This window comes from Zalophus californianus, chromosome 5, assembly GCF_009762305.2.
Source record: "Zalophus californianus isolate mZalCal1 chromosome 5, mZalCal1.pri.v2, whole genome shotgun sequence".
Lineage (NCBI taxonomy): Eukaryota > Metazoa > Chordata > Mammalia > Carnivora > Otariidae > Zalophus > Zalophus californianus.
The window spans coordinates 128,891,741-128,916,627 of NC_045599.1; the positions used below are offsets into that span (position 1 = coordinate 128,891,741).

The 24,887-nt window shown below is 37.9% G+C and overlaps 1 protein-coding gene across 1 annotated transcript in view; it reads left to right on the forward strand.

The window, feature by feature from the left end:
- Positions 1-24,695, forward strand: part of GOLPH3 (golgi phosphoprotein 3) — a 61,237-nt gene extending 36,542 nt beyond the window's left edge. Inside the window, exons 2-4 of the mRNA XM_027605842.2 lie at positions 9,654-9,785; positions 13,780-13,894; positions 22,765-24,695. Of these exons, the coding sequence (XP_027461643.1) occupies positions 9,654-9,785; positions 13,780-13,894; positions 22,765-23,189 (672 nt within the window). The 3' untranslated portion in view covers positions 23,190-24,695. The remainder of the gene's footprint in view (positions 1-9,653; positions 9,786-13,779; positions 13,895-22,764) is intronic.
- Positions 24,696-24,887: the final 192 nt, after the last annotated feature.

Genomic DNA, 24,887 nt, shown 5'->3' on the forward strand with positions numbered 1-24,887 from the left:
TTCATTCTTGTAAACCTATTTGTGTTTTGGAATTTAAACTATCTTTTGTAGACAGCATATGGTTAGGTCTTTTATCCAGTCTTAACAGTCTTTTACCTTTTTTTTTTTGTTATTCATTTATTTTTAGATTTTGTTAATTTATTTGAGAGAGAGAGCAAGAGAGATCACAGAGGGAGAGGGAGAAGCAGACCCATTGCCGAGCCGAGAGCCAGACATGGGGCTCAATCCTAGGACCCAGAGACCATGACCTGAGCCGAAGGCAGATGCTCAACTGACTGAGCCACCTAGGCACCCTATCTTTTTTTTTTTAAAGATGTATTTATTTGAGAGAGTGTGTGTGCACTTGTACTTGAGTGGGGAGAGGGGCTGGGGGAGAGAATCCTCAAGCAGACCCCTACGAGTGCAGAGCCTGCTGCACTCCATCCCACAACCTGTGAGACCATGACCTGAGTGGAAACCAAGAGTTTGATGCTCAACTGACCGAACCACTCCGGGGCCTCAACAGTCTTTTACCATTTTTTTTTTTTAATTTTATTTATGTATTTTAGAGAGAGAGAGTGTGTGTGTGTGCTGTGTGTGAGTGGGGGGAGGGGTACAAGGGGGAGAGGGAGAGAGAATCTGAAGTGGACTCTGCTGAGTGCAGAGCCTGACTTGGGGCTCCATTTTTACCACCATGAAATCATGCCCAGATTCAGACACTTAAGAGTCAAGACACTTAACCGACTGAGCCACCCAGGCACCCCAGTCTTTTATCTTTGATTGGAGTATTTAACCTATTCACAATTATATAATTATTGGTGGAGTTGGATTTACACCAGCCACTATGCTCTTTGTTTTTTATGTCAAATAATCTTTTTAGATTTAGAATATTCTTCCTTCGTTTTTCCTATATTCGTTTTTTTCTCTATGGTTACTTTAGAAATTACAGCATATGTCTTTATCACATTCTTGGTGCAAATTAATACTCATTTAATTCCAGCAAGGGTTAGTATCCAAAACATAAAAAAACTGATACAACACCCTAAAAATATCAAATAATCTAATTTTGAAATGGGAAGAAGATATAAACAAACATTTCTCCAAAGAAGACAGATGGCCAACAGTCACATGAAAAGATGGTCAACATCATTCATCATCAGGGAAATGCAAATCAAAACTATAATGAGATACCACCTCACACTTGTCAATGACTAAAATAAAAAACACAAGAAACAACAAGTGTTGGTGAGGATTAGGAGAAAAAGGAACCCTCGTGCACTGTTCATGGTAATGCAGACTGATGTAGCCACTGTGGAAAACAGTATGGAAGTTCCTCAAAAAATTAAAAATAGAACTTCCCTATTATCCAAGAATCACACTACTGGATATTTACCACCCAAAACACAAAAACAAATTCAAAGGGATACATGCATCTTTTTCTTTATGTTTCTATTTTTTTTATTATGTTATGTTAATCACCATACATTACATCATTAGTTTTTGATGTAGTGTTCCATGATTCATTGTTTGCGTATAACACCCAGTGCTCCGTGCAGTACGTGCCCTCCTTAGTACTCATCACCAGGCTAACCAACCCCTCCTCCCCCCTTCCCTCTAAAACCCTGTTTGTTTCTCGGAGTCCATTGTCTCTCATGGTTCATCTCTCCCTCCGATTCCCCCCCCCTTCATCTTCCCCTTCCTTTTCCTAATGTCCTCCATGCTATTCCTATGTTCCACAAATAAGTGAAACCATATGATAATTGGCTTACTCTGCTTGACTTATTTCACTTAGCAGAATCTCCTCCAGTCCCATCCATGTTGATGTGGGAGTGGGGTATTCATCCTTTCTGATGGCTGAGTAATACTCCATTGTATATATGGACCACATCTTCTTTATCCATTCTTCTGTTGAAGGGCATCTCGGCTCCTTCCACAGTTTGGCTATTGCGGACATTGCTGCTATGAACATTGGGGTGCATATGGCCCTTCTTTTCACTACATCTGTGTCTTTGGGGTAAATACCTAGTAGTGCAATTACTGGATCATAGGGTAGCTCTGTTTTTAACATCTTGAGGAACCTTCATACTGTTTTCCAGAGTGGCTGTACTAATTTGCATTCCCACCAGCAGTGTAAGGGGTTCCCCTTTCTCCACATCCTCACCAACACATGTTGATTCCTGTCTTGGTAATTTTGACCATTCTCACTGGTGTGAGGTGGTATCTCATTGTGGTTTTGATTTGTATTTCATGATGGCAAATACAGTTTTTTAAATTTACCTTTGTATCTCTCTTTCTTCTATATGGATTTGAAATACCATCTGACTTTCAGCAGCAGAACTTCCACTAGTTAATTTCTTATCAGATCTGCTAGCAACAGATTCATTCTTTGTTTCACATTCATTTTTGAAGGATAATTTTGCTGAGTATAAATTCTTGGTTGATAATATTTTTTCTTTCAGCACTTCAAGTATGTTATCTCAGTGCCTGCTAGTCTCCAGTCTTCAGAGTTTGCAGTGAGAAGTTAACTGGTAATTGTATTGTTCTCTTATATGTGAGAAGTTGTTTTGTTATGCTGCCTTCAAGATTTTTCTCAACAGTTTGACTGTGATGTATCTAGGTTTGACGATCTCTTTGTGTTTATCCAGTTTGGAGTTTGTTGAGCATCTGGATCTTAGATGAATATTTTCCCAGTTTGGGAAATTTTCAGCTGTTACTTTTTCTGCTTTCTCCTCTCTTTTTGAGACTCCTTTTACTCCTATTCTGGCAGTTTTGAAGACCTTAGTCTCTGGTTTTCTTCATTTTCTTTCTCTTTTCTTTTTTAATTGAAGTATACTTGACATTCCTCATTTTCTTCTTTTTTCTTGCTGTTCTTCAAATGCAAGTTCCTTGATTCTCTTTTTTTTTTTTTTAAAGATTTTATTTATTTATTTGAGACAGAGAGAATGAGAGAGAGAGAGCACATGAGAGGGGGGAGGGTCAGAGGGAGAAGCAGACTCCCCGCTGAGCGGGGAGCCCGATGCGGGACTCGATCCAGGGACTCCAGGATCATGACCTGAGCCGAAGGCAGTCGCTTAACCAACTGAGCCACCCAGGCGCCCACCTTGATTCTCTTTCATTTCAAATCTGTTGAGCTCTTCTAGTGAACTTCTCATTTCAGTTATTAATTTTAACAACAGAATTTTCATCTCTTTCCTGAGAATTCTGTATTTGATGAATCATTTTCTTAATGAGTCATTGTCATTTTTTCCTTTAATTCTTTAAATATGATTTCCTTTAGTTCTTATCAGTTACTTAGAATGTCCCTCAAATTGAATTTGTCTGTTTTGTAAATAGTTTTTTAATGTGTGTGTGTTTTTTTTTTTAAGTGTGTGTGTGTTTTTTTTTAACTTTCTTAAGGTTGGGGATATCAGGATTTAATTTACTTTTTTTTTCTTCTGATTTTCTTATTTTTTTGTTATGTTAATCACCATACATTACATCATTAGTTTTTGATGTAGTGTTCCATGCTTCATTGTTTGCGTATAACACCCAGTGCTCTATTCAGTATGTGACCTCTTTAATATCCATCACCAGGCTAACCCATCCCCCCACCCCCCTCCCCTCTAGAACCCTCAGTTTGTTTCTCAGAGTCCATAGTCTCTCATGGTTCATCTCCCCCTCCGATTTCCCCCCCTTTATTTTTCCCTTCCTGCTATCTTTTTTTTTTTTTTTAACATATAATGTATTATTTGTTTCAGAGGTACAGGTCTGTGATTCAACAGTCTTACACAATTCACAGCGCTCACCATAGCACATACCCTCCCCAGTGTCTGTCACCCAGCCACCCCGTCCCTCCCACCCCCTACCACTCCAGCAACCCTCAGTTTGTTTCCTGAGATTAAGAATTCCTCATATCAGTGAGGTCGTATGATACATGTCTTTCTCTGATTGACTTATTTCGCTCAGCATAACACCCTCCAGTTCCATCCACGTCGTTGCAAATGGCAAGATCTCATTCCTTTTGATGGCTGCATAATATTCCATTGTATATATTAATTAGATGAGATTAATTGGAATGTAGCACTTAAATTGTAAGTGGCATTTGTTTGATTGATAAGTCCTAATTTGCTTTCTTACAAATGATAACATGGGTGGATTGGACTGCTGTTTATTTATGAAATAAGCAGATGCCCTTATTGTCATTAACAGACTAGTTAAGTGCATGCAAATTTGAATTTTTTAGCCATGCACAATATTTGTTGGCCTATGTAAATCTTTTAGTTGTAGTTTCTATGCTTAGAGACCTTTGTCAGATACATAATGTCAATTCATTAAATTCCTTTTAGCTTTATTAGAAGTTACTTGTGGGTGCCTGGGTGGCTCAGTCGGTTAAGCATCTTCCTTTGGCTCGGGTCATGATCCCAGGGTCCTGGGATCGAGTCCTGCATTGGGCTGCTTCTCCCTCTGCCTCTCTCCCTCTCCCTCTCCCTCTCTCTCTCTCTCTCTCTGTCTCTCATGAATGATGTAATGTATGGTGATTAACATAACATAATAAAAAAAATAAAATCAGAAGAAAAAAAAAGTAAATTAAATCCTGATATCCCCAACCTTAAGAAAGTAAAAAACACACACACCCCTAAAAAAAAAATACACTAAAAAACTATAAATTCTTAAAAAAAAAGTTACTTCCTTGCTAGAACAAAAATCCCTTCAAAGTAGTTTAAGATAAGGAGATGCAAGTGTTCAGGAGTACAGCCCAAACACATAGGAAAGGTTCTGTTGTTAGGATGCTATTCTGTATGTGTGTTTGTCTCTGTAGGTCTGTTTCTTTATGTCTTGGTTTGCCTCAGTGTTGTGTGTTCTCTCATTTCTCTTCTGCATCTCTCTTCTGTTTTCCATTCCGTTTACCTTCATTCTCAGACTGTGTTTGAACAAAATGGCCGGTGGCATTGCAAGCCACATAATCAGTTAGAACTCATATGCTAGTGCCCATGCCCAACCATATGACCAACCCAGCCTCTGTGTCCCCAGGTTAGATTCCCAGGAGGGAAACTTTGATTTGCCCATCCTGGTCCAAGTAGATGTGACAGGGCACAGTTTTCTCTTTCTGTAGAATCTGAAGATCAGGGCAAAGTTTCAAAATAGGGTATGTGAACCAAGAGTGGTTCAACTAGTACAACTTGACTAGTACGACTTTTGGATTGGGTTTGGTAGTAAACAACAAATGTTTTGGTAACCTGGTATTTTCTTTTGCTGAGGAAAGTCTGTTTAGAAACTAAAAACATTGATCACACCAGAATTCAACATTATACAGAAGATAGATGCTTAACTGACTGAGCCACCCACGAGCCCCTGTGGGGTTGATTCTTAACATAAAGCTTCTCATTAAGCACTTCTGGAGCTTGTAACTCAAATGGTGAGAACTCAGTGTTTGCATTTTTAGGGGCCCAATAAAACACCCTTTTCCCCCATTCAAATTGAGCCACTTGAGAGAAATAAAGGGAATCAGGCAAATAGAGATCCAAATAAGTATCATCTTATCACTGAGAAAAAGCTGTGTTGGAGGTTGTTGCTTAGACATGTAGCAACGTTGGGCTTTTTATAGTCTCTTTCCCTTAAATGTAGACCTTGGAAGTGCCCACCAAGGGAAGAGTTGTGTCTGCAGAGCATGTCCCCAAGATCATTGCCTCATTTGTTATTGTACCATTCATTTTTTCTGAATGGCATACTATATGATAAAGATAATTTATCTCAGTTTATGTTCCACAACTTCAGGATGTCTGCCCTAAAGTTTGGCCATTTGTCTGAGTGAGTCTGTGATGATGCCGGGGACTCTGAACAACAAAAGATTGATTGAAGCAGAACTCTGTAATTAATTAATTTAGCTGGCATCCCATTGGGAAAGTTTCTACTTACCTGGTTATTATTTGTTGTTATTCAAGTAGAGGTGCTTTGAATTAGTTTCCAGGGACCTTGGAATCCTTGTCTCTTGTGTTCTATTCTGAGTTTTGTTGGAAGCCTTGTGAGCTGCACATGGTATCTTTAAATGTGCCTGTTACTGATTTTCTAGCATCCCAGCTAATCAGTATGATCACACTGGGGTCTTAGTGCATCCTCTATTCTTGTATGTCCCCTCTTGTTTTGGACCCATGAACCTAATGAAGTCATGTTTCTCTGGATTTTGTGGGAACATCTCTGCTTGGAATATCTCTGCCTCTCCCATCCTTATGTTTGAAAATACTGGAACTGATTTCTGATCACAAACTTGTAGGGTCCCAAAATAGTTTTCTTGTGGTCTTCTAACCCCCAGTTGTTTCTTCTGCAGCGAGTGGGGGACATCCTCAAGGTCCGATGGCTGCTAGTATTCTTAGTGCAGCTGCTGCTGCTTCATCAGTACATGGATAGTCTGGCCAGTGTGGTCTTCCCTTAGTGTGACCCTGAGCTTTGAGTACCTATCCTTAGACCAGCCACAGGCATGAAGATACTCCATTGCTGGTGGTAGAATCTCAAACCCTTTTAGGGATCTGAAATAATCTCTGACTTCTAAGTGCAAGAGCTCTGTGGTATCACTGAATACATAATCATTATTGGGGTTTCTTTACCTTCTCACAACATGGTTGCAGATGTATAGAGTTGTGCCTTTTGAGCCAAATCATAAACTGCTTTATATTGCCAGGTCTTCCTCACCTGTTTTAACTATTATAAGTGCCTGGCTTGCTCTGCTTAACAGAAATTTTTATGTAAATGTTTATGGGTGCACAAACTCAACATGCCCTGAGTATATAACCATCCTACCTGGATTACACGTTCTTGTAATTTGTTTCGGGGGGGTAACGGTTTGTCTGAGGACAAAATCCTTTGGGCAGTGGTTGTTATTGACCTGCCCTTATAAAATCTTTTTACAAGGTAGGTAGGTTAGATTGGTGGCATGCCTGGATATGGTTATCCAGTCTTGTTACCAAGTTTTCAGTACTCCAAGTAACTGCTGACAGGTTGGACCCTAATTCGTCACTACACTGCTCTGGAGTGTGGCGCCTTTGCCACATGTCTCTTCTCTCTTCCATGGGTTTAGGTTAATTCAGTAGCTGTAATATGACATTTCCTTTAAGGTATCATCTTATTTGAAATGCATCCCAATTTTAGAGATACTTAACTTTTTTTCCCCCACAGTTTTATTGAGAAGAATGGACAAATACATCCCTGTGTAAATTTAAGGTGTAGAGCATGATGGTTTGATTTACAAATAATTGTGAAATGCTTACCAAAGTAGATTTAGTTAATATTCATCATCCATATAGAGATTGTGAGCTTTTAAAATGTATGTTTTGGGATTGATGAGATGTAGTTTTAAGATTAGCACTAGAGATGAAAGATTAAAGGGCTCCTTAGCATTTGTAACTGAGTAATTTCGTCACCACTGCTGGTCTGTTGTACATGTGTTGGGGCATGAATTCACTGCAGAATCTTGCTGGTCTGTGTCACGGCCAGATTCACTTGACTTTCGTACAATCTACTGCTTTTCCTCTAATATACTTAATTTCAGGGGTGGCATTGTCATCTGATTCAGTTACACCATTCAAATATTTAGAATTAATCTTGCCCTTTTTAGTGTTCCTCCTCTCTCCCCTCCCCCAACCTGGTTAATTCCTGATCAGTTTTGCCACAGAACTGTCCATGCTCATTTGTCAGCTTTCCCATGTGAATTTAATTCTGTTTAAGTATATGTCTTTTTAGTGGTAATGCCCAAAAGCCATTCACTGAAATGTAGATCTTTAAAGTCTGTTATTAAAGACTCCATTTTGCTAACCTCTCTGGGTATACCATAACCTTGGGAGCAGTTGAGGTTGAGACATAATTTTTTTTTTTTTAAAGATTTTATTTATTTGAGAGAGAGAATGAGATAGAGAGCATGAGAGGGGGGAGGGTCAGAGGGAGAAGCAGACTCCCTGCTTAGCAGGGAGCCCGATGTGGGACTCGATCCCGGAACTCCAGGATCATGACCTGAGCCGAAGGCGGTCGCTTAACCAACCGAGCCACCCAGGCGCCCGAGACATAATATTTCATCCTCTGCTAGCAAATGTGAGTTTTTCAGTATTGTTCATCTGGAATTTCCAGGCTTGTAGACAGAGACAGGGTGTGGTACTGTCCACATGCATTACTGCTTCACGAGGTGTGTTCTGTTGTTTACAGTTTGTAAAGGCTTACCTGGGAGCTCCAGCTCCATGTCCAGGTCAGTAGAAGCCAGACATCTGTAACTTTGATTTCATGTGGAATTCATTCCCAGGCTTCGCAGGACTTAAGTTGGCATGGATACACAGACCATGGATTTTACCTAACCTCTGTAACTTACTGGTCTCACTAACCACGTCGCTAAACCTCTGGCAGTCTTATTTTAAAAGATTTTATTTATTTGAGAGGGCGAGAGAGCACAAGCAGGGGAAGGGGGAGAGGGAGAAGCAGGCTCACCGTGGCAGTCTTATTTTAATCAGACCCCTACCATTTATTAAGTTTAAAAGTATTCTCTCAAATCCAATCAGTTTCTGCTTCCCCTGCCTCATATTTAAATTGGCCTCTTTAAACCGATATTTTGTTTATTCCTTTGTGGCTCTGTTAATCTAGATTCTCACTTTTCCCAAAGCCTTTTCCCTCAGGATTGGTAGTTGCATTAGGCTAATTTAAGTCCCTGTGTCAATAGTGGAATCCCATGGACCTTGATGGTTGGTCAGTTATCTTCTGATACACAGGGTGACCACTGTGACCTGGCAAAGTACCAAGATTGACCTTGAAAGAATGACAGATTCAAGGGGCTAGGTCCGCCCCCCCGCCCCCCAGTCCTAGGCTATCCGTTCTTCACAGGATCAATTAGCCTGCTCTCTCTCCTACCAAGATTATATGTTACCTTGTTCTGAGAACCCAAGTTCTGCTTTTTCCTGAGTTGGATACTTTAAATTAGTAGATGGCAGACTTCATGGCTTCATATTTTGGAGAACTCCAATTATTCACTGAAAAAGTGCCCAGACTTCATCTGGTTGATTTGATAGAAGCCCAGATCTCTAGATGTCTGTCGGTCTCATTCTGTCTGGTTGTTCTTCCACCTTGGATGTTGCCCTTAAATGTCTCTTGGGGGGGGGCAGTCTGATCACTTTACAATGCTTGTTATTCGAACTTTAGGCATGGGCCTTCATAAATTTCCTAGTATATTTTTTCAAAATTAGCTTTGTGTTTTTATACTAAAAAAGCATTGAATGAATGATGTTTTAATTCTCTATGAGGCCACAGTGGGCTAGATTGTTCTTCCTGAATTTTTTTAAACTTGCCCACACATACTAATAATAAACTGCTGTCATCAGGGGTTAACTGAGGGAATGAGCCCAGGTCATTGCTGTCTGAAAGAGCCTCCTTAACTTGTAACTTAATGAAGGATGAAAGACATTATCTTTTTAAACCTCTGACTTCCAAAGTTATTTATCTGCATATAAGGATTAGTGGTGGAAAGACGATAAACACCTGAAAAATCTAGGTTAGTAATGTATAATAATTGTAATTTTTTTAGTATTTTATTTAAAATTATAATTATGAAAAGATACGAAAGGTAAAAGGCACCAAAAATGACTTTGGCTAAGGATATTTCTATTTTTGAGTCTGAATTCAAAGTAAATTAGCTATTTTGTTTTCTCTCCCCCCCTTTTAACTAGGGTTACACATCATTTTGGAATGACTGTATATCGTCTGGACTCCGCGGCTGTATGTTAATTGAGTTGGCCCTGAGAGGAAGGCTACAGCTCGAGGCTTGTGGAATGAGACGGAAGAGTCTGCTGACAAGAAAGGTGAGAGTTTTAAGGAGGTGGTGCTGACTGAAAATGCAGGTTTCTATTAATGGATTTAAAGAATTAAGTTGATTTTAAAGGTAAGGCTTTATTGGAAATCATCTTTCCATGCCTTTTTTGCATTCTTTGTTTCTTGGTCCTTTGTACATAACGACTAATGCAATTAATTCATCGTTAGACTCACTGGCCCCTGCGTCTTGCATGTTCAGAAAGACTGCAGACTTCATTTGCTGCTTCTGAAAGCCGTACTTTGGAAAGACTTGACATAACTTTGTTTTAAAATTGAAAGGTGTTACCGTGCAAGTGAACTATCTATAGGCTGTTGGACTTTTTAGCAGAATATGAATACTTTTCAGATCTCTACCTTCTCTACTGTAAAGGTCTGTGTAAATAGTTATTTTTTAGAATTTTTAACTCCAGCCTCCATCTCAGATATTCAAGACTGTTTCTCTTCTAGTCTGTCATTGTGTTTCTTGGGGCCATGGTGTTTCAAAACTTTTTTTTCCTTTAATACAGCATCTTAATGAAATCTACAAAGTTTTAGGTGAGAACTGAACATTTTTTGCTTGATATGCCATAATCCTATAGGAAAGAAAGCCACATTAACGGCTTTCTTAAAAGTTCTATGCAGAATAAACATTGTATAGCAGAATGTACTCCTTATGCGATTTTTTTTTTTTTTTTAAGATTTTATTTATTTCACAGAGCGAGCAGAAGCAGGGGGAGCGGCGGGCAGAGGCAGAGTGAGAAGCAGGCTCCCGCTGAGCAGGGAGCCCTGACGTGGGGCTCGATCCCAGGACCCTGGGATATTATGACCTGACCCGAAGGCAGATGCTTAACCAACTGAGCCACCCAAGCACCCCTCATTTTTTTTCCTTAGAGTTTAAATAATTTTCTTTTTAAAAATGTTTTCTCTGTGCCTTTTTTTTCTTATATGCTCAGAAAAAAACTAGCATTATTAATTTTCAAACGTGCAGATACATTAAGTAACTCCATTAGACTCTGCCTTGTGCTTCAGTCTGGACTGGTTATGGTTTGGTTTTATTGGGACTTCCTGTCTCATTTTACTGCTTTCAACCTCCTGTTTCTAGATCTAATATTTTTTTCCATCCTTATGGCAGGAAAATGTTTTGATATTTTGCATGCCTGAAAATTTCTTTACTGTACCTCATTTTCATTTGACAGTTTGGGAATAGAATGTTAGATTTAAATTATTTTCCCACAGAATTTTGAAGTCATTTCGCCATTGCCCTCTAGTATACAAAGTTGCTATTAAAGTCTGGTGCCCTTTTGATTTTCATACTTTGTGTGATACCTGTTTTCCTATCTGGATCATTTCAGATCTTCTGTTTATTCCTGGTGTTCTGATATTGTACGATATACCTTGATGTGGGTCTTTTAAAAATCATTATTCTGTGCTTGCTTTGGCAGCACATATATTAAAATCATTATGCATGGGTTCTTTCAATCTAGAAATGTTTAGTTTTGGTTTTATCAGTTTTCTTCTATTTCTTATATCTTTGCTCTATTTTCTGGAACTTTAAGTTTGATGTGGACCTCTTGACTAGTCTTTTTTCTTTCTGTTTCTTAGTTTCTTAGCTTTATTGAGAAATAATTGGCATTGGCTTGGCCTCCCTTACCTTTTTTTAACCCTCTTTTGAGTTTTTTTTAATGTGGTTCTAATGTTTTTGATTTCCAGGAGTCTTTTCTTGTGTTTTGTTTTTGTTTTATCACGACCTCTTGTTTCATGGATGTGGTATCTTCTTTTAAATCACTGAGAATATTATGGCTCTTTTGAAAATTTCTTTTATATGTTTCTTCAAGTTTTTACTTTCTGTCTTTTGGTTTCTTTGATGTTGAAGGTTTTCTTTTAGTATCTTGTCATTCTTGGTTAATTGTTCACATTTAAGACTGAGGCTCCCCTCTAAGGTGCAGTACACTAAATAGAAATTAAAGGTGTGGGCAGAGCATATTTATTAGTGGGCCACAGATTGCTGAATTTTGTTAAGGGGTTTAGAACTACCCTGAGGCATTGAAGAGTTTTAAGCAGAAACTGTGAAATAACATGGTAAGACTTGCCTTTTAAAAAAGATCAGTGAGGAGAATGGATTGAAACTAGTTTGGGAAAACTAGTTAGGAAACTTAATCCAAGTGAAAGATAACTAGATTGAGTGGAGTAATTGCAGAGGTGATGGAGCAGAGTAGTCCCAGCTGGAAGAGAATGAGGGGACAGAATTTCATGAGAAAAAAGATCCATCTGTACCCAGGTTATTATGACCTGATAATAAGACGCGTCTCAGAGGGTGGGCATGAGGTGGGTGTGGAGGCCAGATTGCAGTGAATTGAAGGAATAAGTGGGAGGTCAGAAGTGGTGGCATGACCACGTTGTATAAACAGCTTTTTTCTGCCAAGGTTCTCCTTTTCTTGTACTCTATCTGACCCCTTACAAAAAGCATGGTCCAGAGTAGTACTGTCTAGTAGCACTTTCTGTGATGATGAAAATGTTCTGTATCTGCCAACACCATAGCCACTGACCACATGGGTCTGTGAGCCAGACACTTGAAATGTGGCTATGAGATTCAGGCATGTTGTAAATAAAAACACACTGGATTTTTGAAAACTTACCTTGAAAAAAGAAGAATGTAAAATATCTCAATTTAAAAATATTTATTACATGTTAATATTTTGACTATAGTGGGTTAAGTAAAATATATTAAAATTTCATGTTTTTTTTCCTTTTTTAATATAACTACAAAAATTTTAAAAGCTTTATGGCCTGCATTTGTTATTCTAATTATATTTCTGTTGGGTCACGCTGTCTCACAAATAGCCTTCTAGAAGATTGAGCAGAAAGGTAAAGGACATGTGTTGAAGACAAGTTTAAGGGAGAACTGCTGCGTTTAGAAAATAATATTTTAAAATTGTATGACATTTTAATAGCTAACATATAGATTAAAATTTGGTGTTATCGAATTTCAACCAAAAATTTGTTGCTTAGCCAAGAACCCAGTGCTGGCTGCAGAAATCTAATACTTGGCTAAAGCAGTATATAGCATTTTCTTTTTTTTTTTTTTAAAGATTTTATTTATTTATTTGACAGAGAGCACAAGCTGGGAAAACAGCAGGCAGAGGGAGAGGGAGAAGCAGGCTCCCTGGTGAGCAAGGATCTCATAATGGGGCTCCATCCCAGGACCTTGGGATCATGACCTGACCTGAAGGCAGACGCTTAATTGATGAGCCACTCACACGCCCCTATAGCATTTTTTCCCCTCATTCCCTGGCTTTGTATTTTTCTACTTTTAGGTGGATTCTGTATCTTAGCTTTAAAAAGTTTTGTAGTGTTTAAAAATTTTGTTACCAAACCTATTGGTATTTCAAGGTTTCTGCTAGTTGCCACAATTTTGAAAAAAACTTTCTCACCCCTAAATTATGTTTCATATTTAAATCTTTATCTTTCATTGTGGTATAAGCTCTGAGGAGCCAAGTCTTACTGAATTTTTAATTCTATTTGGTTAACCAGTTGTTTCAATAACATCTATTGAAAAATTCATTTCTCCACTGCTCTAAAATGCCACCTTTATCATACTGAATTGAGTAAATAATTATATATAATTGAGTTTGTTTCCATAACTAATAAATGTTTAAAAAATGAATTTCTTGATTAAGTAGCCCAAGGTTTAGCAATGAAAAGAATTAACAGTGAGTAAAAACTGTTCTAGCCTTTTGCTTTACTAATTCTTGCACAGTAACTTTATTTGCATTCATGATTGTGGCTAATCTGGTTAGGTTTAAATGTTGGATATCTTTTTTTTTTTTTCAATGTTGGATTTCTTAATAGAGAATTAATTTAAATTCTGAACCTTGACACTACATGAACACACTAGGGACTTTAAGTATAATGAACTATTTGTATAATTGTTTAAGTTTTTCATTTAAAGAGATGGTCAGAAGAAAGAATTAGTGGATTATTTGATTCTTATTGCTTACATTTTAGGTGATCTGTAAGTCAGATGCTCCAACAGGGGATGTTCTTCTTGATGAAGCTCTAAAGCATGTTAAGGAGACTCAACCTCCAGAAACGGTCCAGAACTGGATTGAATTACTTAGTGGTAAGCTTTTGTGTATAAACTAAAAGCTGAATTCTGTTTAAAAGATTTTTGTAAAAGCTTAAAATTCTTTTGAGAGAAACTTTACACAAAATGGCCAAAAGCTTGTTTAGTTATATATAATAGGCAGACTTGAAAGTTATTAGTCACTGGATGGGGAAAATAGTGGTTTTAAAAATTTCACCCCCTCTTAAGACTGAGCAGATAGATGTTCAATGAAACATAATATTCTTCCTTAGAACTTCCACCTTTTTAATCAAAATTACCTCATGCTACCTTACCACAGGGTAGACTAAGTTAAGCTGTGATAACAGACAACCCCCAAACCTCCGTCGCTTTAAACAACAGTTGACTTTTCACTCATGTTATAAGTAGTCACAGGCCACTTCATTCTCACTTTGGCAGCCAGGCAGGCAGATAGAGCTGCCACCGTCTGGAGCACTGTCTGTCACTGTCATAAAGGGAAGATGAGCATAGCCAATCATTCAGGCTTGGAAGTTTCTGTTCAGAAAGGACATGTGGTCCCGGTTTCATTGGTCAGAGCAAGTCATGTGGCCTCCCCTAACTTTAAGGAGACAGGAAAGTGCAGCGGTAGGAAGGAGAACCTGGAATACTTGGTTGACAGCACTGGTGACTATTGCATTTACATTAAAGTTATTTGCATATTTGTCTAATCTAGATAGAGAGCCTTGAGTATAGGACCTAAGTGTAGAGTATAGGCCGAAAGTTCTCTTGCTCTTCCTCTTTACTGTTACATAAAACATGGCTTCTGTGTACATGTATTATTTCAGTTCATGTTCAAACATACTGCTCTTTAACTTTTAAAAGCATTTGGGTGTTGTTAGATTGGTGATTAACATGTCATTTTTTCTCACAGTTTTTTTAACTTACAGTTTCTAAAAATAACCCTAATATTCTCTCAGTAAAAGATTTTGAGTTTTGCATCTTTGTTTATTTAAAAATTGAATACACATTCCATTCTTAGCTAATAGGCAACAGTGGCACTTTACACTTAGGGCAGTGTTCATTTTGTTTGTTACTGATAGAAAACAGACTTACTCACAAGGTAGTTTTGATGAATTTTGCAGTTTTTCTCTTTTGACCATCCTCTTGTAAATCTTCTAATAAAGGTTCTTTTTACTTCGGTAAAGAGAACTTTAACTCAACCCTTTTTCCCCTTTGGTGTTGTGTCCAATTATAATTTCTTTTGCAGGAATCTTTTAAAATTAGTTTGCTCATTTGATCAGAGTTTGTTTGGTTAAAACTAGATTGCTTAGCACCTACCAATACTGTATGTCACATGGCCCAGCATGTTGTCAACCCTCTTTGAGTTAGCCTTCCACTTAGTACCTGTTGGTGATACATGGCCATTTAACAGAGACTCAGTGAGGGCTTTAACGTTAACTCCATATGTTAAATATTAGCAAATATTTTTTCAGATAAAAGTAGAAGTGCTAAAAATTTCTCACTGTCCTTGATAGATTATTTTGTACTTTTTCTGAAGATCACCTAAGCAATCTTTGGGTCATGCTCATGTTGGCCCATTACCACTTCTGGTCGTGCAAATTGGAATTTGTAGTTACGTTCTCAGCTGGCTAAAGGCAGGGTTTTTCTAAGTTAACTTTTTGGCAGGTAGGTCAGAGTGGTGTTCTTTTATGGAATGTAGTTGGGTCTTGTGTTAATGTTATTGATACCCATTTTGGTACCACTTAGCACTGTGGAGATGTTTTCAGACCCCTCTGTCCATCGGCAATCTCTGTACAAGTTTATGTCAGATGTGCTAATAGCACGTTGGGATTTGGTTTACTAATCTGTCTTAGACAACCAGATTTCCTTTGACAGTTTATGTATCATGCAAGTATGGCATGCAGGAAGGTTGACTTTCAACATATAAGGTGGTTGTAACTGGTCCAGTACTTGATATAAATGCTAATTGAACCAAGTTGGGCTGTTGCACTGTTCTCACCTGATTGAAGAGCAAAAAGATGGCACAAGTCTGTAAGATTTTCTCAGAAGTATTTATACACTTAAGAGTTTGTGAAACAAAATCTTTGTCAAAAATTATCTCATGCTACTCTGTACTGGATAGGCTATGTTAAGCTGTGGAAACAAGCAACCCCAAAGCCTCAGAAGCCTTAGGACTTCTCACTCATGCTGTGAGTTGGTCACAGGCCACTTCGTTCTCAGTAAATGATTCTGAGTGTCCATTTGGATTGGGAATTCAGAGTGTCCATTTGAATTGGGAATTTGGATCAACTGCGGGGCTAATTGCTTAGAACAGTTTAAAAAAAAAAAGCAATATCCTGTGAAGTTTAGGATGGCCATCAATGCTCGAATATCACCTGTAGCACCTTAGTCATGTGTTCCTGACATACATTAGGAATGACCTGTAATTTTAGCCTAAAGTAGGGAATTCAGAATGAGAGGAGAAAAACACATTTCTTTTAAATTAAGAAAGCATCTACTTCCCGCCTAATGAAAGTACTGATAGCTTGGTTGATTTTTCTTAAAAAAAAGCATTTTTTTGGCAGGGGGGGGTAAAACATAACACTTACCACTTTGACTTTTTAAATGTTCAGTTTTGCAGCCAACTTGTTAAATTTTAAATTCTTAAAATGTTGCTTCCAGGTAATGATTAATATCAGATCCCAGTTATTGCAGCTTTACTGACATAGATGCTGTAAAACTTGAAGTCCTTCCTATACTGAAAGCATCCATCTTAAAGCCCATTTGGGGAACAATTGTGTATTTCTTTTTTTCTTTTAAGATTTTATTTATTTGTCAGGGAGAGACACAGCAAGAGAGGGAACCCAAGCACTGGCAGGCAGAGGGAGAAGCAGGCTCCCCGCCGAGCAGGGAGCCTGATGCGGGACGCGATCCCAGGACATGACCTGAGCCGAAGGCAGATGCTTAACTGACTGAGCCACCCAGGCGTCCCAACAGTTGTGTATTTCTAATAATTTGATAACAGATTAGGTTTTAACAATACGGTTCTCTGAAAGTACGGTAGCTCAGAGAAAAGAAATCCTTGGGAGCTTTAGTCATTGGAAGAGGAAGCAGAACTTGGATTAGACGTTTGAAGGGTAAGAATGAGAGGAGATGGAAGGAAGTGCTCTTGTTCAGAGGGGCTAGAGAGAGTGGTAAAATTGGTGGGCCTGTCTGTCCTCATGCAGCTAAGTCTGGTATTGCTCCTCGCTTGTCAGGACTGTGGTCCTGTGCTGTATTGTTGGCGGATATGTGCCGAGGAGGTGAGAGTCTCTGCAGAAGAGAGCCTGTTGGTCTGGTGGTTTACCTGTGAGGCAGAGAAGATGCATGCGGGTGCCTAAGGTCTGACAGAGGGTTCTTTTTTACTTGAGGTGGCGGTACCCAGGGGTTCATATTACTATTATTTACACCGTACATTTGTACGTGCTAAAACTACCAGTATATTTTAAGCATTTATATAATCTCATTAATTTAAAAAATAATAAATATACATATATTTGAGGCAAAGACTACTTACTGTTTTTTTTTTTTCCTACCATACTTACCGTTTTTAATTTTTGACTTTCGGAGATCTTGACATGTAGTTGATCAGTTTGGTCACAAGGTGTCACTAGACTGCAAAATTTATGAACAAAGCTGCTTTTGGTTTTGTAACACATGTCAAGGAATATCGAAGTTTTTTTGCAGCAAAAATCATTAAGGTACCTCTCAGTATGTCATTTTCACGGAAGTAATTGCTGGGCAGTGGACGTAAATAACCTTTTCTTCTCTGTATGTACTTCTCACCATTTCCTTTACAAAAAAGTGAACTACAGATAGATTCTGTACATTTTAATTTGTTTGTATAACTTATAAAATCTTTTCACATTAAGAATAATTTAGGAGCTGATGAATAACAATATGGACCACAGTAACATCTTTTAATCCTAGAGTTTTAAACACTTAAGTAATCATGCATTTATTACAAAGTATTTAAAAGGTATCTGATATTCTGCTTAAATTGAAGCAGCTAAATCTTTAGTAGCTGTGATAGTTTAAACATTTATTGTATATTCACTCATCCAGCTACCCCCCCATCCCAATTTATACTGGTGTCTTAAGTGTGCTAATTTCAGGGGTGACTTTATTCTTTTGATTTAGCTTAATTTATTATTATTTTTTAAAACAAAAGGCAGAAATGTCAGGATGCCAAGGCACTTTCACCACTCAGTTATTTCATTGTACCTTTTTTGGGGGTGCCAAGAATAGTATTAAACAACATTTGCATTTTACCCGCACTGTTTCAGCCTTCTGCATGTGAGATTTCTTCATTTTTTTCAAATATCTGAGGAGGTCTGAATAACATTTGTACTGGAGTGAGCAGGTGAGATTTGCCCCCTTTGAGGGAGTTGCTGCAAAGGGGGATGATGTCCGAGCCCCTTTTTATTACTTCCTTTGGGGCAGAAACTATAGCCCATAAGAAGGTCCACTCATAAATGGAACACCTTATTTGAAGGTGGGCCTGTGTTTAGGCTCTTCTTGTTTTTAGTAGCAACACTAAATTGTACCATATTTTGGAATTGAGAAATTTCTCATAGGAATTTTGTAACCAGTATTTTGTTCCATTGGTTGTAATATGTAAGATTTAATTGTGAATAAAGTAGGTAAACCTTAGTATGACTTAGGCACAATAAACAGTAAATTATAAACTGCTAATCCCATTCACTTCCCGTGAGAAAAGAAAATCATTGTGTAGCAGCATTAGAGGGATTTTGTGTTTTTAGGTCTGCAAAGAGGTGCTTAACTGTGGACTTCTCAGAATAATCCTGATCCTCCCTCCCACCCCGCATTTTTTGAACTAGCTAGCCAAGATATTCTGTGAGGCATGCAATACCCTTCTGTTTGACTAGTGAGTTGCCAGGGAAAAGTACTACTTTGATAATTGACAAATTTTTATAAGCATAGTTAGTTAATTTTAAAGTTGAACTATTATTTATGGGCTTCTACATAAATTTGGCTATTGATTATTTTATGTTTATTTTAATTTCCAAAAGTCAGAAGAAGGTCAGAAAACACAACCTAGCCAATTCTAGCCTAGTGTATTAGGCTGCCTACCACAAGCCAATGATAATAGAAAACACAAACCCCAGACTGTCTGGTGAAAGGTACAGCAGGCAGGCACTTGTTGGGGAGATAATGGGTTGGTACAAACTTAAAAAGTGGAAATTGTAGCACCTGTGAAAGATGTGTGACTCCATTCCAGGGCTCATTAGATTCTGCATATAATTGTTGCCTAGCCACTCTATTGTTTCTTTTGCCTGTAATGCAGGCTCCTCTTTTCTTTCCTTTTTCTTTTCCTTTCCTTTTTCTTTTCCTTTCCTTTTTCCTTTCCTTTCCTTTCCCTTTTTTTCTTTTCTTTTCTTTTGTTTCTTTCTGTCTCTCCTTCCTTCCTATTTATTTATTTGAGGGAGAGAGTGAGAGTACGGGGGGGGGGGGGGGCAGTGGGAGAAGCAGACTCCCCGTTGAGGAGGGAGCCTGACACCATGAGGCTTGATCCCAGGACCGTGATGATGACCTGAGCTGAAGGTGGACACTTAACCTACTGAGCCACTGAGGCGCCCCTCCGCTTTCTTTCATAGGCTGTTGATTCCTGAGGGACTCAAGATTTAGTTTGACAGTTCTTTCTCCTGTAACTCCATAGAAATCCCCCTACATCAAACCCAAATAATTTCTTACTCCCTCTGGGCTCCTTGTTACACAGTTTTTATGATCCTACGCATCTTATTCTTGCTAGGATAATTATATTATGGATGTTTCTTTTATACCCGATTAAGAAGTTTTTCAGAGTTAGAAATGTCTTATGTTTGTATTCTTAGTATCTAATAATTTAGGCATTTAAGTCTTTCTGTCAGAGTGTCAGAGTGCTGATTCTGCACATAATAGCTAACATTTGTTGAGTGTTAACTGCGTACCAGGCTCTATTCTAAGAACTTGATATGTCTTTAGCTCATTTAATCCTCCCTGATGAGGTGGGTAGAGTTGTTATCTTGACTTTACAGATGAGGAAACAGAGGAATGGAGAAGTTAAGAAACCTTGCCTAGGGTCGCACAGCCAGAAAATGACCAAGTTAGAATTCAAATCTAACCAGTCTGGCTCCAGAGCTTGCCTGTTACAACCGGTTATGCGATAGTGCTTCATCAAGTAACTTTTAATCATTTCTTAACATTAAACGTAGGTATGGGCTTGTTTAACACTAGAAATTGCAATAAGTAGAATTTCATTTAGTATTGAGTTACATTTTTCTTTTTTATGATTAGGTTTTAAAATCTAATAGGGCCCCAAATACATTACTTTTCCTTTTTAAGGTTACCAAGGAAATTGAATGCAGTGATCATTTTTCTTTTGTGGACGCTGATTTGCTAGGGTTTTTATAGAAAATACTGTTACTACTGTTTAATGCAGGAAGTGACTTCAATTTACTGATAATTCATGGTACCAACCTTTCGTTATTTGACAGTTTTCTTTCAAGTCCCTAGTTTTACAGAGTGAATCACAAAATGCAAAATGGTACTTCCAGATCATTTATTCTGTTTTTTTTTAAAGATTTATTTATTTATTTAGAGACACAGAGAGAGAGGGAACACAAGCAGGGGGAGTGGGAGAGGGAGAAGTGAACTCCCCACTGAGCAAGGGAGCCCGATGCGGGGCTCGATCCCAGGACCCTGGGATCATGACCTGAGCTGAAGGCAGACACTTATGACTGAGCCACCCAGGTGCCCCTCAGATCATTTATTCTTTAAGAAAAATAGCTGTTATTTTCTCTTCATTGCAATCATGTTTTCCTTTAAATTATTTAGATATTTATAATAGCTGTTTTAAAATCTTTGCTAATTCCCTCATATAGCCATTTCTGGGTCATGTCTGATTTGGTTCACTCTTGCTGTTTAATTTCCCCCCCTTGGTTTGGGTCACAATTTTACAGGGCTACTAATTTTTATTCGTTGCTGGACATTGTGCATGCTACGTTGTTGAGTGCTGGATTCTGTTGTTTTTCTTTAAAGAGTGTTGAAATTTGTTTTGGTAGGCAATTAAGTTACTTGTGGATCACTTTGTTTTTAAGCTTTATTGGGCCAGGTCTAGAACAGTCTTTTCTCAAGGACTAGTTTAGGCCTACTACTAAGGTGTGATCCTTCTGGAGTCCCTTCTGAATGTCCTGGCTGTTCAGTGAAATCTTTCTACTCAGTTTGCTTGGCACTCAAATTTGCCCCAGCCCCATGTGAACCCTTAGAATTGTTCAGCTTACAGCTTTCGGTAGTTTTTCTTTGCCTAGTTTTGCAGTTTTTCACCTTAACTTGTGTGGCTTTGTTTTCAGGCATACTCGGAGGAACACCGTACGGATTTCTAGAGCTCTTGTTCTTCATAGCTCCCTCTTCCAGTACTCTGCCTTTGTATTTCAGCTGCCTTAGCTTCCTGGAACTCTGGTCTCTACCTTTTTAAATTTTTAAATTTAAATAAAAAAATTTTATTTCTGCCTGTTTAAACACAGTGTTACTCCTGTGGTCTGTTTGAGGTCTTCTCTCCTGCTTTGCTGCCTGGGATGCACCTTTAGATAGTAAGCTTGGGTAGTAGTATGGCTCACTTAGGTTTCACTCAAGGGTCACCACTTAGGACTGCCTTTTGACTAGCACTGGAAAACAGTTGTTTAATATATTTTATCTGGGTTTCTATTTGTGTAAGGTCAGAGGGTCTAATTGTTTTAAAAGTCCAGGACTGATTGCTCTTACCATATCCCCATATTCTTTAGTGTTAAGTCATGGTAAAATACTCTTTTTATGGCCAACTGAATAGTAATATATTTCAAGATAGCACTGTTCACTAGAACTTTCTATGATGATGGAAATGTTCTATTTCTGTGCTGTCAATCAGTAGACACTAGCCATACATGGCTGTTGAGCATTTTGAAACATGGCTAGTACAACTGAGGAACTGAATTTTTTATTAATTTAAATTTCTTAGTGGTTAGTGGTTAGACAGTATAGTTTATTTTCTCTCAATATTGTAAAATTTCAACCTTATAGCTTTTGCCTATAATGAAAGTGTCTGTGGTTGATCTTTAATGTGTTCCAGTTTAGAGAATTGCTATAGTATTTTTTTCAAATTAAAAAAAAATACACGTTCTTTGGAGATCATTTGGAAAATACAGAAAGTACAAAAAAGAAAATTTGTCACACATAATCCCAAAGAAAACCAAGGTTAGTATTTTGATATATTCCTTTCTAGTCTTCTATAGAAAAAAAAAATTATCTTGGTGAAAATTGTTTGGTTTTATTTTAAATATTTCTGTTTTGAAAGGAAATGTGCATAGGTGACAAGATTAAAATGGTGAAATGTTTTGCCCTTCTAGAATTAGCTTTATATTATTTGTCATCAGAGAATAGCATTGTCTAAATAGGCTTTCCTAGCTTTGTAGGCCAGGTATATGTAGCAGTTTCTGGAATAGCATATTAATCAGGAAACTTTTTTTTTTTCTTTTCTTTATTTGTCACACATTGGTGTTTTGGTACAAAAGAAACCTTTTGCTGTGGTTGTTTTTTGACAACAGCTGGAGAGGAAAATATATTTAATATTTAGCTCATTTTCACGTTAGGATAACTGGGTTTGAAGACTGCTTTCAGTTTGGTCCTTTAAGTAACTGTTGAGCCTGAAAATGTGCCAGGTGCTTAGAATCCAAAGGCCTGGCCCTCAAGGGGTTCATGGTTTAGTTGGCAAGAAAAATACTTGGATTTTTTTCTGTTTCTTTAGAGGGGGGGAAAAACCCCAAATTTTATTGTTCATTTTAATAGTACATTTTATAAAATTAGCAGAGATAATACCGAATCATTTCTAACTTCTGAAATCTTTTGCTTAGGTGAGACATGGAATCCATTAAAATTGCATTATCAGTTAAGAAATGTGCGGGAACGGTTAGCTAAAAACCTGGTGGAGAAGGGCGTGTTGACAACAGAGAAACAGAACTTCCTACTTTTTGACATGACGACACATCCCCTCACCAACAACAATATTAAGCAGCGCCTCATCAAGAAGGTACAGGAAGCTGTTCTTGACAAATGGGTGAATGACCCTCACCGCATGGACAAGCGCTTGCTGGCTCTCATCTACCTAGCGCACGCCTCCGATGTCCTGGAGAATGCTTTTGCTCCCCTTCTGGACGAGCAGTATGATTTAGCCACCAAGAGAGTACGGCAGCTCCTTGACTTAGATCCTGAAGTGGAATGTCTGAAGGCCAACACCAGTGAGGTCCTGTGGGCAGTGGTGGCCGCGTTCACCAAGTGACGGCTCAGAATGAGGTGTTCTCCTTTCTCTCATGTAAACCAGTAGTTTTTCTTCTATTGACTTCTGGTTTTCGGCAATTTGTACTTTCCACACTAATTGGCTTTTGTTTTATGAAATGGTGGATGGCTTTTTCTTTTTTGTATGTATGCAGGATTCTGCTGGTACGAGAGGCCTTCCTCTTTCTGTTTTAAAAAAAAGTTTTACTGCCATATTGGCAGTCCATTCCTTGTTGCCATTCTCACTTTTAACCTGTTTTGGGTTGCTGGGATGCCTTGACTTTCAAAGTAACCCCAGTCTCCTCACACGCACATCTTTTGGATTACCTCAGGTTGAGTTTTTTTCCCACATGTGCATGTGTTATATCTAGCATTCTGCCTACGATTCAGACAGAAGTCACAAAAAGGCCTTTAACTCACCAAAGGTAAATATCTGTATCTATTAGGACATTTTATACATAGACCTCATTTGAGATGTGTACTTAGCAAATTATTTTTAAATTGAAACAACACAGTAAATAATATAAAATGCCCCTTGGATTTTGTTTCCCATGTAAATCTATTGTATTATTACACTTGTTGTAATTTTAGCTATTAAATCATAAAGGTCCAGTTGTTTCACAAAGCCAGTTTGGGATGGGCTGCATTCCAGTTATGCTGTGTATATAGTTTGAATTAAATACACATTGCCCCTTCTGGCCACGCCTGCCTCCATCTTAGTATTTTGCAAGATTTAATTAGTTGTACACCTGGTGCCCCTCATTTGCTTCAGTCAATATTATTTGATGACAAAACAGACCTCTCATCATTGAAGGAAAGAGAAAAGATGTGTCTGATTGGTCCCAAGAGTTCTTGAGCTGTGCGATTCATGGTACTCTTTGCCTGTGCGTCTCCTTTTGGAATTGTTTTTGGTCTTAACTGTTTTTTATAATTTCTGTAGGGAAGAGGCTTGTGACCAGTACTAATCTTGAGTACAGTTTTTTCTTTTTCTGTCCACTGGTAAATTAATGTCTGCTCTTAAATGTCATTTATCTACTCACACTTTCTTAGGGGGAAAAAAAATCAAATGTCAATTTTAGCAGATGTTGCATGTAAATTGTTAGCAGGTAACGACTACAACTCAGATGATTAAGAATTTTGTAACAGAAAGCTCTGCTGTGTTTTAATTTTTATATACAATTATGATGATTAGCACATTGTAAGAATATAAACCTTTGCTTTTTAAAGTTTATTTTTACTATTTCTTTATCACTGTTTATGGTATCAGCATTGGTTTCATAATGTAAATACTATATATTGAACAAATTAAATGTCAAATTTTTTATTACCATAGTTCATGTTAATAGTGGGGCTTTCAGGTGTTTAGAGATTTTTTTGGTTAACATTCAATGCAAAAGTACTAGATGGTGTATAACTTTAGAGTTGAATTTTAAGGGATTCCTTAATATGTATACTATCTTTTTATCTGAAGTAATAAATAAACTATGATCTTGAAAGTGCCTGAATCATAGCAAGCATGTCATTTGTATTTTTGTATTCTACCGTAGTTTTCTTTCTTAATTTTTACTTAGTATATACGTGTGGTAATATTTCAAAATAGTGCAGGGGCTAGCAAACTTTTTCTTGTAGGACTGCATAGTAAATACTTGGGCTTTGTGAGCCATATGTGATACCACAACTGCTCAGCTCTGTTGAATGAGAG